The following is a 17066-nucleotide window of genomic DNA, read 5'->3' on the forward strand; positions in this document are numbered from 1 at the left end:
GCCGGGACGCTAAAGTCCTGACAGCCATGGTAAGTGTAGCGGGGAGCTGGGGAGCAGTGTACTTACCGTCCGTGCGGCTCCCCGGGCGCTCCAGAGTGACGTCAGGGCGCCCCAAGCGCATGGATCACGTCATCCATGCGCATGGGGCGCTCTGACGTCATTCTGGAGCGCCCGGGGAGCCGCACGGACTGTAAGTATACAGCTCCCCGCTCCTACTATGGCAACCAGGACTTTAATAGCGTCCTGGGTGCCATAGTAACACTGAAAGCATTTGGAAGACGGTTCCGTCTTCAAATGCTTTCAGTACACTTGCGTTGTTACGGATCCGGCAGGCACCTCCGGCAACGGAAGTGCATGCCGGATCCCAACAACGCAAGTGTGAAAGAGGCCTTAATCGTATCACTGCTGCAACAAAAGCAGCAACAGCCTCAGTGTAACCTGTTCTAGACTCTGACTCACGGCTCTTTTAACTCAAAGAATCGAATGAGTCACTAACTAATCGGATCTTTAGATTCTTTTAACTTTTGACTCATTCGATTCATTTCTATTCTTAGACTCCCTGTACTACTCAGAGCTGCTAGTGCTTGCCTGAGCTCTGATTGGTTGGTGGGAGGGGAGGGGCTGGCAGAAGCAGCTTCCACTCTAGGATCATATTACGCTCCTCCCGAGTCCCTCCCTCAGGCTCCCTGCTGCCAGCGCGAGGTGAGCGTCTCTGCATTGTCTGTGCGCTATGTGACGCTGCGCTGTGTACAACAGAGGACTTTTAGCGCGGGCCGCTCCCGACGGCCTTTTGGCTGGCGGATGGGCCTATTTTATGGTAGGGGCCTGGAGCTGCAGCTCCATCAGCCCCTACGTTAATCTGGCCCTGGCCACAGTGGAGGGGGCGCTATAATGGTCTGGGGTGCTTTTTCCTTAAGTGGAACAATGGAGCTTCAGGAAGTGCAGGGGCGTCAAACGGCCGCTGGCTATGTCCAGATGTTGCAGAGAGCATTCCTCATGACTGAGGGCCCTCGTCTGTGTGGTAACAACTGGGTTTTTCAACAGGACAACGCTACAGTACACAATGACCGCAGGACAAGGGACTTCTTCCAGGAGAATAACATCACTCTTTTGGCCCATCCTGCGTGTTCCCTCCTGATCTAAATCCAATTGAGAACCTTTGGGGATGGATAGCAAGGGAAGTTTACAAAAATGGATAACAGTTCCAGACAGTAGATGGCCTTCGTGCGGCCGTCTTCACCACTTGGAGAAATGTTCCCACTCACCTCATGGAAACGCTTGCATCAAGCATGCCGAAACGAATTTTGGAAGTGATAAACAATAACGGCGGAGCTACTCATTACTGAGTTCACGTTTGGAAGTTGGATTTCTGTTTTTTTTTTTTTTGGGGGGGGGGGGGGGGGGGGATGTTTTGTCTCACTCCCATTTCTTCTTGTTGCATGTTGAAGCTCTACTTGGAACCTTGTTAAGATCCAGCCATGCTACATATGATTTTTTGCCATTTTTCAAGTGGCCTTAAACTTTTGATCAGGACTGTATCGATGCCTGGGAAACTGCACCAGGAGATGGCAAGTAAAATGAATATAATGACAAACCCTCCTAATAATGGCGGTGATCAGTTCCTTCTTCAGGACTGAGCTGTTGATGGCTGTTATTCGGATCACAGCTGAAGTCTGTCACATGCATGTCCCCCTGAAATAACAGTCATACACCAATATAATGAATGAAAAAATATTTAATAAAGCTTCTGGTGTGATAAATATGCTGTAAGCAATCCATGTAAAGAAATGCTACAATCTTCTCACTATTGTACAAGTCGGAAGTCCCAGTATAAAGCAACATGAAGTATGTACAGTGCATTTCAGAATGAAAACTGCTGTTAATGGAACAATAAAGCTTTGTGCATACAAATCAGCCTTGAGGGGGCGCTGTTGCAAATAGCAACGCAAGACAGAAACCTGGATGTTGGTTGCTATTGCCAACATTGCAACTTTTTCATCATTAAATTGAGCCATAAGGCCTAATTTAATAGAAACTCATTGTGCAATATATGAATAAGAAATCAAAAGCCGGTGTCCTAAACCATCAATTAGGTAATCGGCGCAGTGCAGAGCGCTTCAGCAATTCTGTTCAAAATGAAAAAGGATAGTACAGTACAGTCACCTCTAGGTGGCACTACAGAGACAGTTTTCTTCCCATTTTCCATACTGTCCTCGGGAAACATTGCTCTAAAAACTTGCACTGTATGCGCTGAGTCTCGAGTTACCTCCAGAGTGTCATTTGGGAATCAGAACATACATTCAGTATGCAAACGGTAGAGGAAGGGGGTATGACTACAGGATCAGACTACAAAGAGTGTGTAGTCTGTTACCATGGAGACACCTAGATCTGCACTGGAGCTGTAGAAATAGGTTTTTATTAACTTTTTTTTTTTTTTTCATTAAGATGCATTAGAACATTACAAGGTTATAAGGTAGACCCTCCTTCCACATATTTAATGTAGTAAAGCCTATAATACTGCCCTTAGGAGGATTTTCCTAGACGACATTTATTGCCTTGATCTTGATATATATGTAAAGTTGCCATCTTATAGGAAGGCGGTTTCATTTCTGTTGCCCAGGACCATATTATAGCGGAGGTGCTGGGTTTTGTGACTCCTGGACGTTCCCCCCGATACGTCACATCAGGACACAGTACAACGATATTACTATACGTAACGCTGGCGACAATCCCCAGGCAGGGCGGAGGAATGCATGGACATTGTTCCTGACTAGTCTGTGTTATCTAGATTTATTGGCCTCTTGAGGTCTACTAGGATGATACAGTGGCTGCTACAAGTGGTACCTTGGAACCGAACCAGAGTTTGAGAAATGTATATATTTTTTTTTACAGTATAAATTAGTTTGAGACGTTATTGCACAAAGTCTCACGAGACTTCGCAAAGCAATAACTTCAGCTCATCAGAGCCAATACACTCTAATACTGTACGGAGCAGGAGCTCCGTATAGTATTAGACCGTTTTATGCAAATCGACTTCGGATGTTTCATCCGAAGTAGATTCGCTCATCCCTAGTCTGTACAGTGTAGAATCTTGCAGTTTCATCCCATTCACTTAAAGGGTTTTTTCCGAGATTTAAATACCGATGACCTATCGGTATCTGATCGTGGGGGGGGGGTCTGGCACCCGAGACCCCTGCCGTTCAGCTATTTGAGAAGGCATCAGCGCACTGCAGCCTTCTCTCAGCTTTTCCTAGGCCAGTGACGTCACATTTATTGGTCACGTGACCTAGGCACAGCTCAGCCCCAAAGAAGTGAATGGACATGAGCAAGATACCAAGCACAGCCGCTATACAATGTACGGCGCTGTGCTTGGTAGACTGCGAGAAGGCCGCAGGGCTCACAGGATCTCCAGTCTCTTGTCAAACAGCTGAACAGTGGGGGTCCTGGGTGTCAGACCCCCACTGATCAGATACTGACGACCTATCCAGAAGATAGGTCATCAGTAATAAAATATCCTGCCTCTACTAAGTAGATGAAGTGCAAGTAGACAGCCCCATGTAAACAATGACGTGGCCACACCTTTGTCCAAGTGTCACAATCCCTTTCAACAGCTGATCAGCGTGGACCCACGCGATCTGATGACCTATCCCAAGGGTAAACCACTATTCTGCACTGAGAAATCTCCTTTAAATCATATTCTGTAAAAAATAAATGTAACCACTCCTTATACTGTATATTAAACAGGGTCTGTGAATATCTGAAAGTTGTAGTGAAACTACCGACACATGGAGGAGGATGTGGTGTCCACTGGGGATATGCAGTCGTGGTTTAGATTTGAGGTAGAAAACTACCACACAGTGCATCTGGATGACTGTGCCACAACACAATGCGCCGACCGCAAGTATACGTCATAGCATGGCCGCCATGCTGCTAATATGAGACTGATGAGATAATTAATAGAATTAAAACGATATCACTGGAAAATTGTGTCCGTGGGCGGGTGACCCATAATGGACAGATGAAAACATTTCGTACGCTGATGATTCTCATCCAGGATGTGAGCGGAGGATGAAGAGGACATTTACAGTCATGCTGCATAGGTTATCAGTCAGCTCATATATTACAATTTGCATAGTTTATTGCTCCCTAATGATGAAAATCAAACCGTGCATATAACCCATGGGTTCAGGAGTTCAGAGTCCATATTTCTTCATGAGGCTGGATAGAGCGTCTCGGTCAAAGTTCTCATTTTCCATTTCTGACAGACTCGTGAGGACACTCTGGACTTGGTCTTTTTCATCTGTGTTCAGTAGTAAGACTACAACCTGAAGAGAAGATTATATCGTATTTAAGGAAAAAGGCACATAGCTGTAGACGGCAGACTGAATGAAAGAAATTATAAACTGACCACGTCTGTGGCACATGCCGATTAGTGGCATGCCACTCAATGCCATATATAGGGGGCAGAACACGCAGAAACAATGGGCAGGTTGGGACACCCCTGTAGCTGGAGTACATGCTGCCATCTTTTAGCCCAAGGCTGACTTCACACGCTGCAGATTTTCTTGCAGAAATTTTCACAACTGAAAATCAGTTCTATTCAGGTGAATGGAACGGATTTTCCGATTGTGGAAGTTTCTGCAAGAAAATCTGCTGCGTGTGAAGTCAGCCCAAGGCTACTTTCAAACTAGCGGCAGGACGGATCCAACAGGCTGTTCACCCTGTCGGATCCGTCCTGCTGCTATTTCGCCGTGCCGCCACTCCGTCCCCATTGACTATAATGGGGACGGGCGCAGCACGGCAGTGCACGGCGAAAGGCCGCCGGACTAAAAATACTGCATGTCCGACTTTTTAGTCCGGCGGCCTCTCACCGCGAACTGCGCCGGAGCTCCGCCCCTGTCTCCATTATAGTCACAGCGAAATAGCAGCAGGACGGATCCGACAGGGTGAACAGCCTGTCGGATCCGTCCTGCCGCTAGTGTGAAAGTAGCCTAACAGAGCAATTTTGTTGTAATTTCCCTTTCTGTGTCAAATAAAAAAATATGCAAAATAAAATATTTGTTGTGCAGCATTAAGGCCTCATGCACACGACCGTGCTGTTTTTTGCAAACCACGGATCCGCAAAAAATGGAAGCCGCCTGTGTGCCTTCAGCAATTTGCGAAACGGAACAGCCCATTGTAGACATGCATATTCTTGTCCGCAAAACAGACAAGAATAGGACATGTTATATTTTTTTTGCAGGGCCTCGGAACGGAGCAACGAATGCGGACAGCACACGGAGTGCTGTCCACATCTTTTGCGGCCCCATTGAAGTGAATGGGTCCGCACCCGAGCCGCAAAAACTGCGGCTCGGATGCGGACCCGAAAAACGGTAGTGTGCATGAGACCTTAGTGTAATTTAGGCTACTTTCACACTTGCGTTGTTAATTCAGATATTGAGATCCGGCAGAGGACCTCAATACTGGAATTAAATGGATCCGTTTTGATTTTGCACATCAGCGTGCATCCGTTCCGTTAGGATGCGGTTGTGTTAAAAATCAAAACTGAAAAAAAAAAAAACAGATCTGTCACTAAATACATTGAAAATCAATGGGTAACTGATCAGTTTTTTAGGCTCCTAAAAAAACCAGATCCGTCACCATTGACTTACATTATTTTCAGTGCCGGATCTGTTTTTTTTCACAGGACACAAAACGGCAGCTTGCAGCGGTTTTGTGTCCAGTCATAAACGGAATGCTGCCGGATCGGAAGACATCCTGAACCGATCTCTTTCCATTCAAAATGCACGAGGACTAAATGGGAAAGTTTTTTTTCCGGTATTAAGATCCTCTGCTGAATCTCAATACCGGAAAACAACAACGCAAGTGTGAAAGTAACCTTATTATATATTGTACAGTATTACAACTCAAAGGACAAAGTACACTGGACACAGTTGGAAAAGTGCGATAAATGAGTCGTGCTCGGAAAAAGCATCCCGGGGCTTTATAAATATACCTCTGTCATTTTACTTACTTAAAGGGAACCTGGATTTGGGGTATAGAGCTGAGGACATGGGTTGCTAGATGGCCGCTAGCACATCCGCTATACCCAGTCCCCATAGCTCTGTGTGCTTTTATTGTGTAAAAAACAGATTTGATACATATGCAAATTACCCTGAGATGAGTCCTGTATGTGAGATGCATCAGGGACAGGACTCATCTCAGGGTAATTTGAATATGTATCAAATCGGTTTTTTACACCATAAAAGCACACAGAGCTATGGGGACTGGGTATTGTGGATGTGCTAGAGGCCATCTAGCAACCCATGTCCTAAGCTCTATACACAAAATCCCGGTGACAGGTTCCCTTTAACCTACAAAACTGACATAAATATGCAGATAAAGTCTAATTTATCAAAATCTGGATAAGGGCCCAACTAATGCTGATAACAGAAGCCCCCTCGTTCTCACGGTAGGTGGGGCTCCTCACCTTTGGTAATCCAGGCAAGAAATCTGACAAGATCAGTCTATAGCCCAACATACGGGATGAAGGACTCTATTAGCTTACTGTGAATTGTATTACAAGTCATTAAAGGGGTTGTGTCACTTCAGCAAGTGGCATTTATCATGAGAGAAAGTTAATACAAGACACTTACTAATGTATTGTGATTGTCCATGTTGCCTCCTTTGCTGGCTGGATTCATTTTTCCATCACATTATGCACTGCTCGTGTCTATGGTTACGACCACCCAGCAATCCATCAGTGGTGGTCGTGCTCGGACACTATAGGAAAAAGTGCCTCTCTGGTGGCCGGGACCGTGGAAGCTCACATAGGCTGGTGCTTTTTTTTCTAAAATGTGAAAGCACGGCCACTGCTGCAGGGTTGCAGGGTGGTCAAAACCATGGAAACGGAGCAGTGTATAATGTGATGGAAAAATGAATCCAGCCAGCAAAGGAGGCAATATGGACAATCACAATACATTAGTAAGTGCCTTGTATTAACTTTCTCTCATGATAAATGCAATTTACTGAAGTGACTCAGCCCCTTTAAGTGTTTCTTACCGAAAACCGGTCCGCGGAGCTTAGGTGTGCCAGGTGCTGGTATACCAGGGCAGGGTGCTTGTCCAGGACATGGTGCTGTAGTGACTGTACAATAAGCAGGATAGTCTCTGTGTCTAGCTTGTTACTTAGGAACACTGGTAAGTCCTTTGGGTCTATAATAGACAGTAGTTGGGCACAACTTTTCTGATCTTTCCCGGCCCTCATCACATTCATAACTTGTTCAAACTCCAGGGCATTACTTGGCTTTGTGATGTGGGGAATTTCCGTCGTCCTCTGTGAATTATTTTCATGTCCATTGACGTTACCTTGATCAGATGCATCCTCTTCCTCATCATTCACCTTCAGAAAAAAAACAATTGTATAATAACTCCCAACATAATCCTGATGGTCCATGTACAAACAGTGGAGTCCGTGCTGACGGTTTAGTACCCCCATCATATCTGGCTATTGCTTAGCAGGCACAGTGCTTGAAGGAAATTTCTGCAGTATTACAGAGTCTAATGAAGGCAAAATCTGTCAAGAGGTTTGCACTGCGCATGCGCCAAAACATGATGACATGCACAGTGCAAACAAGAGAGGCAGCTGAGCCACAGCTAGCAGGAGGCGGAGGCGGGAACGTCACTCAGCCAATCCCTGCCCTCCAGCTGTAAGTACCACCGAAGTGCCCCATAAGCACTCCACCTCTCATTGATTAGAAACATAGAATGTGTCGGCAGATAAGAACCATTTGGCCCATCTAGTCTGCCCAATATACTGAGTACTATGGATAACCCCTGGCCCTATCTTATATGAAGGATGGCCTTATGCCTATCCCATGCATGCTTAAACTCCTTCAATAGAAACACAGACAAAACTTGGAAAATCGTAGCAGCAAGCTAATAGGTTGCTATGGGCAACTGCTCCATTTTCATTGCACGTGTTTTGTTAAATGTCCTGCAATAACTAATAATGGTGCAGATGTTGGTTCATTGCTATTGATCATGGGTAAAAAAAAATAAAAAATAAAAATCGGCCTCAGCGTCCATTCACACATCCGTGTGTTTTGCGGATCCACAAAACACGGACAGCGGCAATGTGCGTTCCGCATTTTGCGGACCGCACATTGCCGGCACTAAGAGAATATGCCTATTCTTGTCCGCTATTGCGGACAAGAATAGGACATGTTCTATTTTTTTCAGGATCGGAATTGCGGACCCGGAAGCGCGGGTCCGCAATTCCGGATCGGGGCCGCATAGAAATGGATGGGTCCGCAATTCCGTTCCACAAAATGCGGAATGGAATTGCGGATGTGTGAATGGAGCCTTATTCTATTGAGCCGAATAGAATGACTCCTATTCACACACTGCGACAAGAAGAGGTGGGCTAGGCACAGATAATTTCTCTAAACCTAGATGCACCAAACCGGACCACATCTTGGTGCACCCACATTAGTAAATGTGGGCCACGGTCAGATATTTTTGCACTGCGCATGTGCCAATACATGAGACGTGTGCAGCGCAAACAAGGAACTCTCCACCATCATATATACACCTCTGGTAACTTTCCCTCACTGCCAGCAGCTGCCTTTCTGACCCTACCCCAAGTTCCCATCTCACTCCCAGCCCAAGGGTGGAACCTGCAGCCCCTCTAACTATTTCCGCTAGGTGGGGCCTTGTTATCTTCTCACTCAGTAAATATTTGCTGCGTGGAGTCCCATAGAGCTGGAGGAGCCGTGGATCCAGAGGCACGTGGGGTGTTTGGCTGCACTCGGCTAGATGTGCTTCCTCTTGGGCTGATGGGCATGTTGTACGGCGACACCATTGACTATCTTTATAAAAAAATGTTGCGCGACTATTTCTGCGACAAATGTTGCCATGTAGCCTTAGCGTAAAGGGGTATTCCCACCTCAGACATTTGATTATTTTCCCTTCCTTATGCTATAGAGATTAAATTACCAATGCTATAAGCCAGGGCTGGCCAACCAGCGGCTCTCCAGCTGTTGCAAAACTACAACTCCCAGCATGCCCAGGCTGCCTACAGCTATCAGCCTACAGCATGGCATGGTGGGAATTGTAGTTTGACAACAGCTGGAGAGCCGCAGGTTGGCCAGCCCTGGCTTATAGCATTGGTAATTTAATCTCTATAGCATAAGGAAGGGAAAAGAATCAAATGTCTGAGGTGGGAATACCCCTTTACGCTAGGGCAGGGATGGCCAAGCTGCGGCTCTCCAGCTGGTGTAAAACTACAATTCCCTCCCACCATGCCCTGCTGTAGGCTGATAGCTGTAGGCAGCCTGGGCATGCTGGGAGTTGTAGTTTTGCAACAGCTGGAGAGCCGCAGGTTGGCCATCCCTGCGCTAGGGCTACACGGCAACATTTGTCGCAGAAATAGTCGCGCAATATTTTTTATAAAGATAGTCAATGGTGTCGCACTGCAACATGCTGCGATTGCGACACGACATTCGCAAAAAATCCATCCAAGTTGGACTTTTGAGCGTCACAGTATGTCGCAGTGCGACACCATAGACCAGTGGTGGCGAACCTATGGCACGGGTGCCAGAGGTGGCACCCAGAGCTCTCTGTGGACACCTGCACCCTGGAAAAAGTCTATGGTGTATCAAGATCCCTTAGACTTTTCCTGCCATACATCAGTGCAGGGCGCACTATGAACAGCACAGGCAGCGCACTGAATGTAGGCAGGATATTATAGCTAAATGATAAAGTACATGGAAGATATACGATATAGGACTGTAGTATTCAGGGTAAATTGCCGTGTTGCCACTTTGCAATAAATAAGTGGGTTTTAAATTACAGTTTGGGCACTCGGTCTGTAAAAGGTTCGCCATCACTGCCATAGACTATCATTACAAAAATGCTGCATGACTTTGGTGCGACACATATCGCAATTTAGTTGTACCCTTTTTGTCACACGACACAGTAGCCCTAGCCTTAATCCTGGGATTGGTCTGAACTAAGAAAGATCTCAGTTCCCAAAGATAAAAGAATTTTTGAAGGCTGTGGAAGGCGTCATGTACACAGACGTACTTGTGATTCAAGGATATTCGGTAGAGCGCTTACGGTGGTGTGACCTATATAAAGGGGTGGAGCATGTCACTAAAATTTTGGGCTCAATTGTCCAGGAATAAAATTGATGAGGAGGGTGCACACTATGCATGGGCACACCGAGATATGGGCTGTGAACCAGACGACCACCACACCATTTTAGGCTCAGTGGTCAGGGGAATATACCTCTGTGTATGTTTCTCATAGAGAACAGCATGTGTCAGTGACCGGTTTCTGATCTCACAAGAGACTGACACAGGAACTAAACAAACCTGCTTTTCAGGTCACCAGTCAATTAAACATTTAACTTCTCGTCACTTGGGCTGAGGGCGAGACTTCCACAGTCACTGTGACAATGACAGCACGTCTCACAAGGGTAGGACTGATGAGGAAAAGCTATCCCTCCCGCCGCGTATACCAGACACCCTCAGTGTAAAAGGATTAGGCATGTTAAATCCAATATGCCTGACCCATTCCTCAGTCACGCATCCATTAACTTTAATGTGTGTATTCACACATCAGCGGATTTTCATGGACTGTGGATCAGCGGAAAAACCAGGGAGGCATCCACTATTTTGTCCATGATTACGGATCCCTCACGCACATTATAGTCTATGAATCTGTGAATGGTCCGTGGTTTTCATGGACCATTGGAAGAACATGCTTTGGAAACTAATTTTCAGCTGAGCAGTGTCTGTGGAATACGGATGGCACACGGAGGGCAAAAAACTAACTCACGGACCAAATGCAGATTGTCACGGATTCATCAGAGACAGATGTGTGAATGAGGCCTAACGGTCTGCTTACCCTATGAATACCTAATACTTGCATTGTTTATTAATAGGTAAGACAGACAGAGGATAGTAAGCTGCTGTGATTGTATAAGGGCTTATGCACGCATCAGTTTTTTTCTTCAGTGTCCTATCTGTTTTTAAAAACTGATCGCACACTGACCCATACATTTCAATAGGGTGAAGCACACATGCATTTATTTGCACGGATCCAGCTGACCGTTCTGTTTACAAACAGCGCATGTCCTATTCTGATCCTCGTCCCTTGAAATCTATGGGACTGGTACAGACCTATGAATACTGGAGAGACTCCCGGGACCCCGTTTTCAGAACCATAACCCCACCAGAACACCCTGGTGGACCATGCCTCGTTTCTATTGTTGATAAGCTTATAACTTTAGCTAAAGAAAGGCTTCAATTATGGGACTCAAGGTCCGATAGTTGTAAGTGCCAGTGCTAAGATGCGTCATGGTAAGAGGTGGCCAAGAAGCTTTTTGAAGTGGAGTGGGAAAGGGGGAGAAGGGCTGAATGTGAGAAAAACTAGATTTTTGTACTTACCGTAAAATCAGTTTCTCTTCCGTTCATATGGGGACACAAGCTTTGACCATGGGGACACAAGCTTTGACCATGGGGACACAAGCTTTGACCATGGGGACACAGGCTTTGATCATGGGTTTAGCTGTTGCCGCTAGGAGGCGGACACTAAGCACACAAAGTGTAAGCTCCTCCATCTTCAGCTATATCCCTTCCTACAGGGACTAAGCTAAATCAGTTTAGTGCAAAAGCAGTAGGAGAAGCCAGACACAAGAAAATTACATTATGTACAAACCCAGAACTACACAGGCCCGAAAAGGCCCATAAACAAAATAATGGGTGGGAGCTGTGTCCCCCAAAGAACAGAAGAGAAACAGATTTTACGGTAAGTAAAAAAATCTAGTTTTCTCATCCGTATCATTGGGGGACACAGGCTTGATCATGGGACGTTACAGAGCAGTCCCCAAGGGTGGGCATAACAAGCAACCAGGTATGCAAAGTATGCAAAAAGGACCAGGTAGCCGCCATGCACACCTGAAGGGCCGAAGCCCCGTGATGCACCGCCCAAGAGGCCCCTACTGCCAGAGCCGAATGAGCAGTCACCCAGAAGGGTGGGGCCCGGCCATTAACGCGGTACGCTTCCACAATGGCCAAACAAATCCATCGGGAAATGGAAGCCTTCGACGCGGCCAGCCCTCTTCTCGGCCCCTCTGGAATCACAAACAGGGAATCCATTCACCGGAAAGATGCCGTCTGGGACAGATAGACTCAAACGGCTTGTACCAAATCCAGGGTATGGAGCGACTGCTCACGAGGATGAGACGGGTCCGGACAAAATAAAGGGAGAATAATCTCCTAATTTAGATGGAATTCCGACACCACCTTCGGCCGGAGGAACTGCACAGGGCTAAGGACCACCTTATCCTGATGGAGGATCAGGAAAGGCAACCATAGAAACATAGAATGTGTCGGCAGATAAGAACCATTTGGCCCATCTAGTCTGCCCAATATACTGAATACTATGGATAGCCCCTGGCCCTATCTTATATGAAGGATAGCCTTATGCCATGCTTAAACTCCTTCACTGTATTTGCAGCTACCACTTCTGCAGGAAGGCTATTCCATGCATCCACTACTCTCTCAGTAAAGTAATACTTCCTGATATTACTTTTAAACCTTTGCCCCTCTAATTTAAAACTATGTCCTCTTGTAGCCGTTTTTCTTCTTTTAAATATTCTCTCCTCTTTTACCTTGTTGATTCCCTTTATGTTAAGTTTCTATCATATCCCCTCTGTCTCTTCTTTCTTCCAAGCTGTACATGTTAAGGTCCTTTAATCTTTCCTGGTAAGTTTTATCCTGCAATCCATGTACCAGTTTAGTAGCTCTTCTCTGAACTCTCTCCAAAGTATCAATATCCTTCTGGAGATATGGTCTCTAGTACTGCGCACAATACTCCAAATGAGGTCTCACTAGTGCTCTGTAGAGCGGCATGAGTACCTCCCTCTACTGGTAATGCCTCTCCCTATACACCCAAGCATTCTGCTAGCATTTCCTGCTGCTCTATGACATTGTCTGCCTACCTTTAAGTCTTCTGAAATAATGACCCCTAAATCCCTTTCCTCAGATACTGAGGTTAGGACTGTATCACAGATTTTACATTCTGCTCTTGGGTTTTTACGACCCAGGTGCATTATCTTGCACTTATCAACAATACATTTTAGTTGCCAGATTTTTAACCATTCCTCTAGTTTTCCTACATCCTTTTCCATTTGGTGTATCCCTCCAGGAACATCAACCCTGTTACAAATCTTTGTGTCATCAGCAAAAAGACTCCCCTTACCATCGAGGCCTTCTGAAATTTCGCTGATAAAGATATTAAACAATATGGGTCCCAGAACAGATCCCTGAGGTACCCCACTGGTAACAAGACCTTGGTCTGAATATATTCCATTGACTACAACCCTCTGTTGTCTGTCCCTCAGCCACTGCCTAATCCATTCAACAATATAGGAGTCCAAGCCCAATGACTGCAATTTATTGATAAGCCTTCTATGTGGGACAGTATCAAAAGCCTTACTAAAGTCTAGATAAGCGAGGTCTACTGCACCTCCTCCATCTATTTATTTTAATCTCCCTGAAGTAAACCCATGCTGTTCTTTATCTTTCAATCTATGTGATTTTAGATGTTCCACAATCCTCTCCTTAAGTATGGTTTCCATTAATTTCCCCACTATTGATGTCAGGCTTACTGGCCTATAGTTGCCCGATTCCTCCCTACTACATTTCTTGTGAATAGGCACAACATTTGCTAATTTCCAATCTTCTGGGACGACTCCCGTTGCCAGTGATTGGTTAAATAAATCTGTTAATGGTTTTGCTAGTTCACCGCTGAGCTCTTTTAATAGATTTCGGTGTATCCCATCAGGCCCCTGTGACTTATTTGTATTAATTTTACTTAGAACCTCTTCCTCTGTAAAGACACATGCATCAAAAGATTCCTTAGTCTTCTTTCCTAACTGAGGTCCTTTTCCTTCATAAAAACTGAACAGAAGTATTCATTGAGGCAGTCAGCTAGTTCTTTATCTTCTTCCATATACCTTCCATTCTTTTGTTTTTAATTTGGTAATTCCTTGTTTTAGTTTCCTTTTTTCATTTATGTATCTGAAGAATGCCTTATCGCCTTTTTTCCCTGACTGAGCTAATTTCTCTTCTGCCTGTGCTTTAGAAAAGCTCTTAGAACTTGTTTGGCCTCTCTCTGACTAATCTTATAAATTTGCCTGTCATCCTCGTTTTTTTTTATAATTCCTAAATGCTATCTTTTTGTTTTTAATGATTTTGGCCACTTCTGCTGAGTACCACAGTGGTCTCTTCCTTTTTTTGCTTTTACTGACAAGCCTAATGCAATTTTCTGTTGCCTTCAATAGTGCCACTTTTAAGTAGTCCCATTTCTCCTGGACTCCAATGAAACTGTTCCTCTCTGATAGGGAATCGTATACCACTAATCTAATTTTAGAAAAGTCAGTTTTTCTAAAATCTAAAACTTTTGTTTTTGTGTGGTGTGACTCAGTCACTGTACTTATAGTAAACCACACTGACTGGTGATCACTAGATCCCAAGCTTTCCCCTACAGTAATATCATATACCAAATTCCCGTTTGTGAATACTAAATCTAAAATGGCCTCCTTCCGGGTTGGCTCCTCAACTACTTGCTGTAGAGATAATCCCAGTAGGGAATTTTGAATATCTTTACTCCTGGCAGAACTAGCTATTTTGGTTTTCCAGTTTACATCTGGAAGATTGAAGTCTCCCATAATGATAACTTCCCCTTTCAATGTCATTTTAGCTATTTCCTCAACTAGTAGATCATCTAATTCTTTGACTTGGCTAGGTGGTCTATATATCACACCTACACGAGTTACCTTCCGATTATCAAGCTGCAAGGTAACCCAAACAGACTCTAAATTGTTCTCGCTAACTTGTATTAAATTAGATTTTATGCTATCTTTCACATACAGGGCCACCCCTCCCCCCTTTTTGCCTTCTCCGTCTTTCCTGTATAGAGAGAACCCCGGTATTGATATATCCCAGTCATTACTCCCCTTGAACCACGTCTCAGTAACAGCCACTACATCTATATTCTCAGATGCCATTATAGCCTCAAGTTCATTGATCCTATTCCCTAAACTGCGAGCATTTGTAGACAAGAATCTGAGCTTGTCATTTCTTAACCTTTGTGCTACTGGCATCTTCTGGCATTGTTTCGGGGGGCAGTTGGACTGCTGGATTATCACTCTTTTGCCCCCCTTTCCTTAGCAAATACTTGGAACTGTTCACCGAGGACATTCGTTCCCTTGAGAGAAAGATGCAAACCATCTTTCTTGTACAGTTCTTTTCCATTCCAACAAGAGCTAACATGAGACACAAAGCTAAACCCTTGGTTCAGACACCATTCACCAAGCCATACATTGAATTCCTTAATGCGCATCTTCCTGTCATGCTGAAGGTTATGCACAGGCAAAACTGCAGAGAATGAAACAGTTGATGCAACCTCCCGTATATCCTTTCCAAGTGTGTTAAAAGCTTCTTTCACCTTTGAAACCTCATTGCAAGCCAGATCGTTTGTCCCAAGATGGACAATAACATCCACTTCCCTTTCCTGATTTGCTTGCCTAACAATATTAAGGATGTGTCGTCTATCCCTGCTAGCGGTAGCACCAGGGAGACATCTCACAACACCATTCTCCTCAAACTTCACACCTCTTATGATGGAATCGCCCACCAACAGCTGCTTACTATCAATCCTCACCTTCTCCTTTTTGTCTTTGGCTGCAGTCTTGCATACTTTAGGCATGGGAGATGATGGTTTCTCACCCACTGTGCCTGAGCCATCCTCCATGTTGCTCTTGCACTCTGAAAGTGCTGCAAATGAATTATGGAGAGCCACAGACTGTGGGATATGTCTTCTATCCACAACTCTCAGTCTAACAGAACCTGCAGTAACCCATCTTCCATTTCTAGGGGGCCTCTGTGGCAGTGGCATTGCAATGTTTTCAGCCTGAGTTTGTTTAATGGTTAATTTACAAATCTCATATTTTAAAAAGGAAATTTCCTGCTGCATTATGGAGAGCTGTCTACAGATCAGACAGTATCCAAACCTCCGAAGAATGGAACCTGAAATAAAAGCACAACAATTCCTGCACAGAACCAGGTCTGCCATTGTAAAGAGGGGGAAGATTTTAAACAAACAAATCTTACTTGTTTAGATTGTATCCACCTCCAGATTACCTCCTGAGTATCTCCAATGCACTTATAAAAAGCAGCACTTGGAAAATGCAGCAAGCTATAATTAGCAAGCTAATACTATGTTGCTATATATACATACTCCCACAAAGGCTCCTCCCCCAACAGCAAATTAACACCTTACTCTCCTATGCTCATTTGCAATCAGACAATAGTGATACCGACATGAAAGAGCCGTGAGTTCCGACACCCTACGGATGGACACTTGTGCGAGCGACAGGACCTTCTAAAAGGAAAAACCTGAGCTGGCAGACGACGGTGCGGGATCCTCAACCTGCAACATCTCAATAACCACTGTAATAAGATTGTCCACAATGGAAGACAGTTTGGACGACTGACCCTCCGGCGAGACAACATCCTCATTTGACTCCCTCCTCAGAACATGCCTCTTCAACTGAGGACACGTCGGAGTGAGACTCTTTAACAAGAGGAGGAGAGGCAGAGGAAATGGAAGAGACAGACACCCTATTGGGAGGGGATGTCCTGGCCCGTTTTGCAGGACAGCAGCGATGGGCATGCGCCCAATGATCCCCAGAGTCGGACCGGTCAGAGGACTGCCTTGCCAACAAACGCCCCAATACTTCCACAATGGCCTTGTTGGAGACATCCTGTACCACCCTAGACAGGGAACGCGCCCATTCCAGTTCTACTATAGGCTGGGCAGTAGGAACCATTTGGTCCGGGGCTGAGCCACCTGATGGTGGAGCCGCACACGCAAAACAGAGGGAGTCTGACTGAGGGGATGAAAATTTTGCACGACACACAGGCAAAATGACAGGGACCTGGGGCCTGAGTTCAGACATAATGACCTGGCCCTAAATGAGAAAAAGGGGAAGGTTAGGCCCTGTAAGAAGGTACA

General features: G+C 45.3%; 1 protein-coding gene and 1 long non-coding RNA gene across 3 annotated transcripts in view; one reads left to right on the forward strand and one right to left on the reverse strand.

The window, feature by feature from the left end:
* The first annotated feature begins 1723 nt into the window (after positions 1 to 1723).
* LOC121001058 lies at positions 1724 to 13981 on the forward strand. Its single transcript, XR_005778962.1, has 4 exons — positions 1724 to 2677; positions 6165 to 6172; positions 10292 to 10299; positions 13971 to 13981. It is a non-coding gene; the product is annotated as an uncharacterized LOC121001058 (long non-coding RNA).
* Positions 3254 to 17066, reverse strand: part of SPAG1 (sperm associated antigen 1) — a 101176-nt gene continuing 87363 nt past the window's right edge. For both annotated transcript variants that reach the window (XM_040431945.1, XM_040431946.1), the window contains 2 exons: positions 7042 to 7380; positions 3254 to 4325 (listed from right to left, as the gene is read on the reverse strand). In XM_040431945.1, coding sequence (XP_040287879.1) covers positions 4194 to 4325; positions 7042 to 7380 — 471 coding nt within the window. In that variant the 3' untranslated portion in view covers positions 3254 to 4193. The remainder of the gene's footprint in view (positions 4326 to 7041; positions 7381 to 17066) is intronic.

The sequence above is a fragment of the Bufo bufo genome, chromosome 5, assembly GCF_905171765.1.
Source record: "Bufo bufo chromosome 5, aBufBuf1.1, whole genome shotgun sequence".
Taxonomy (NCBI): Eukaryota; Metazoa; Chordata; class Amphibia; order Anura; family Bufonidae; genus Bufo; species Bufo bufo.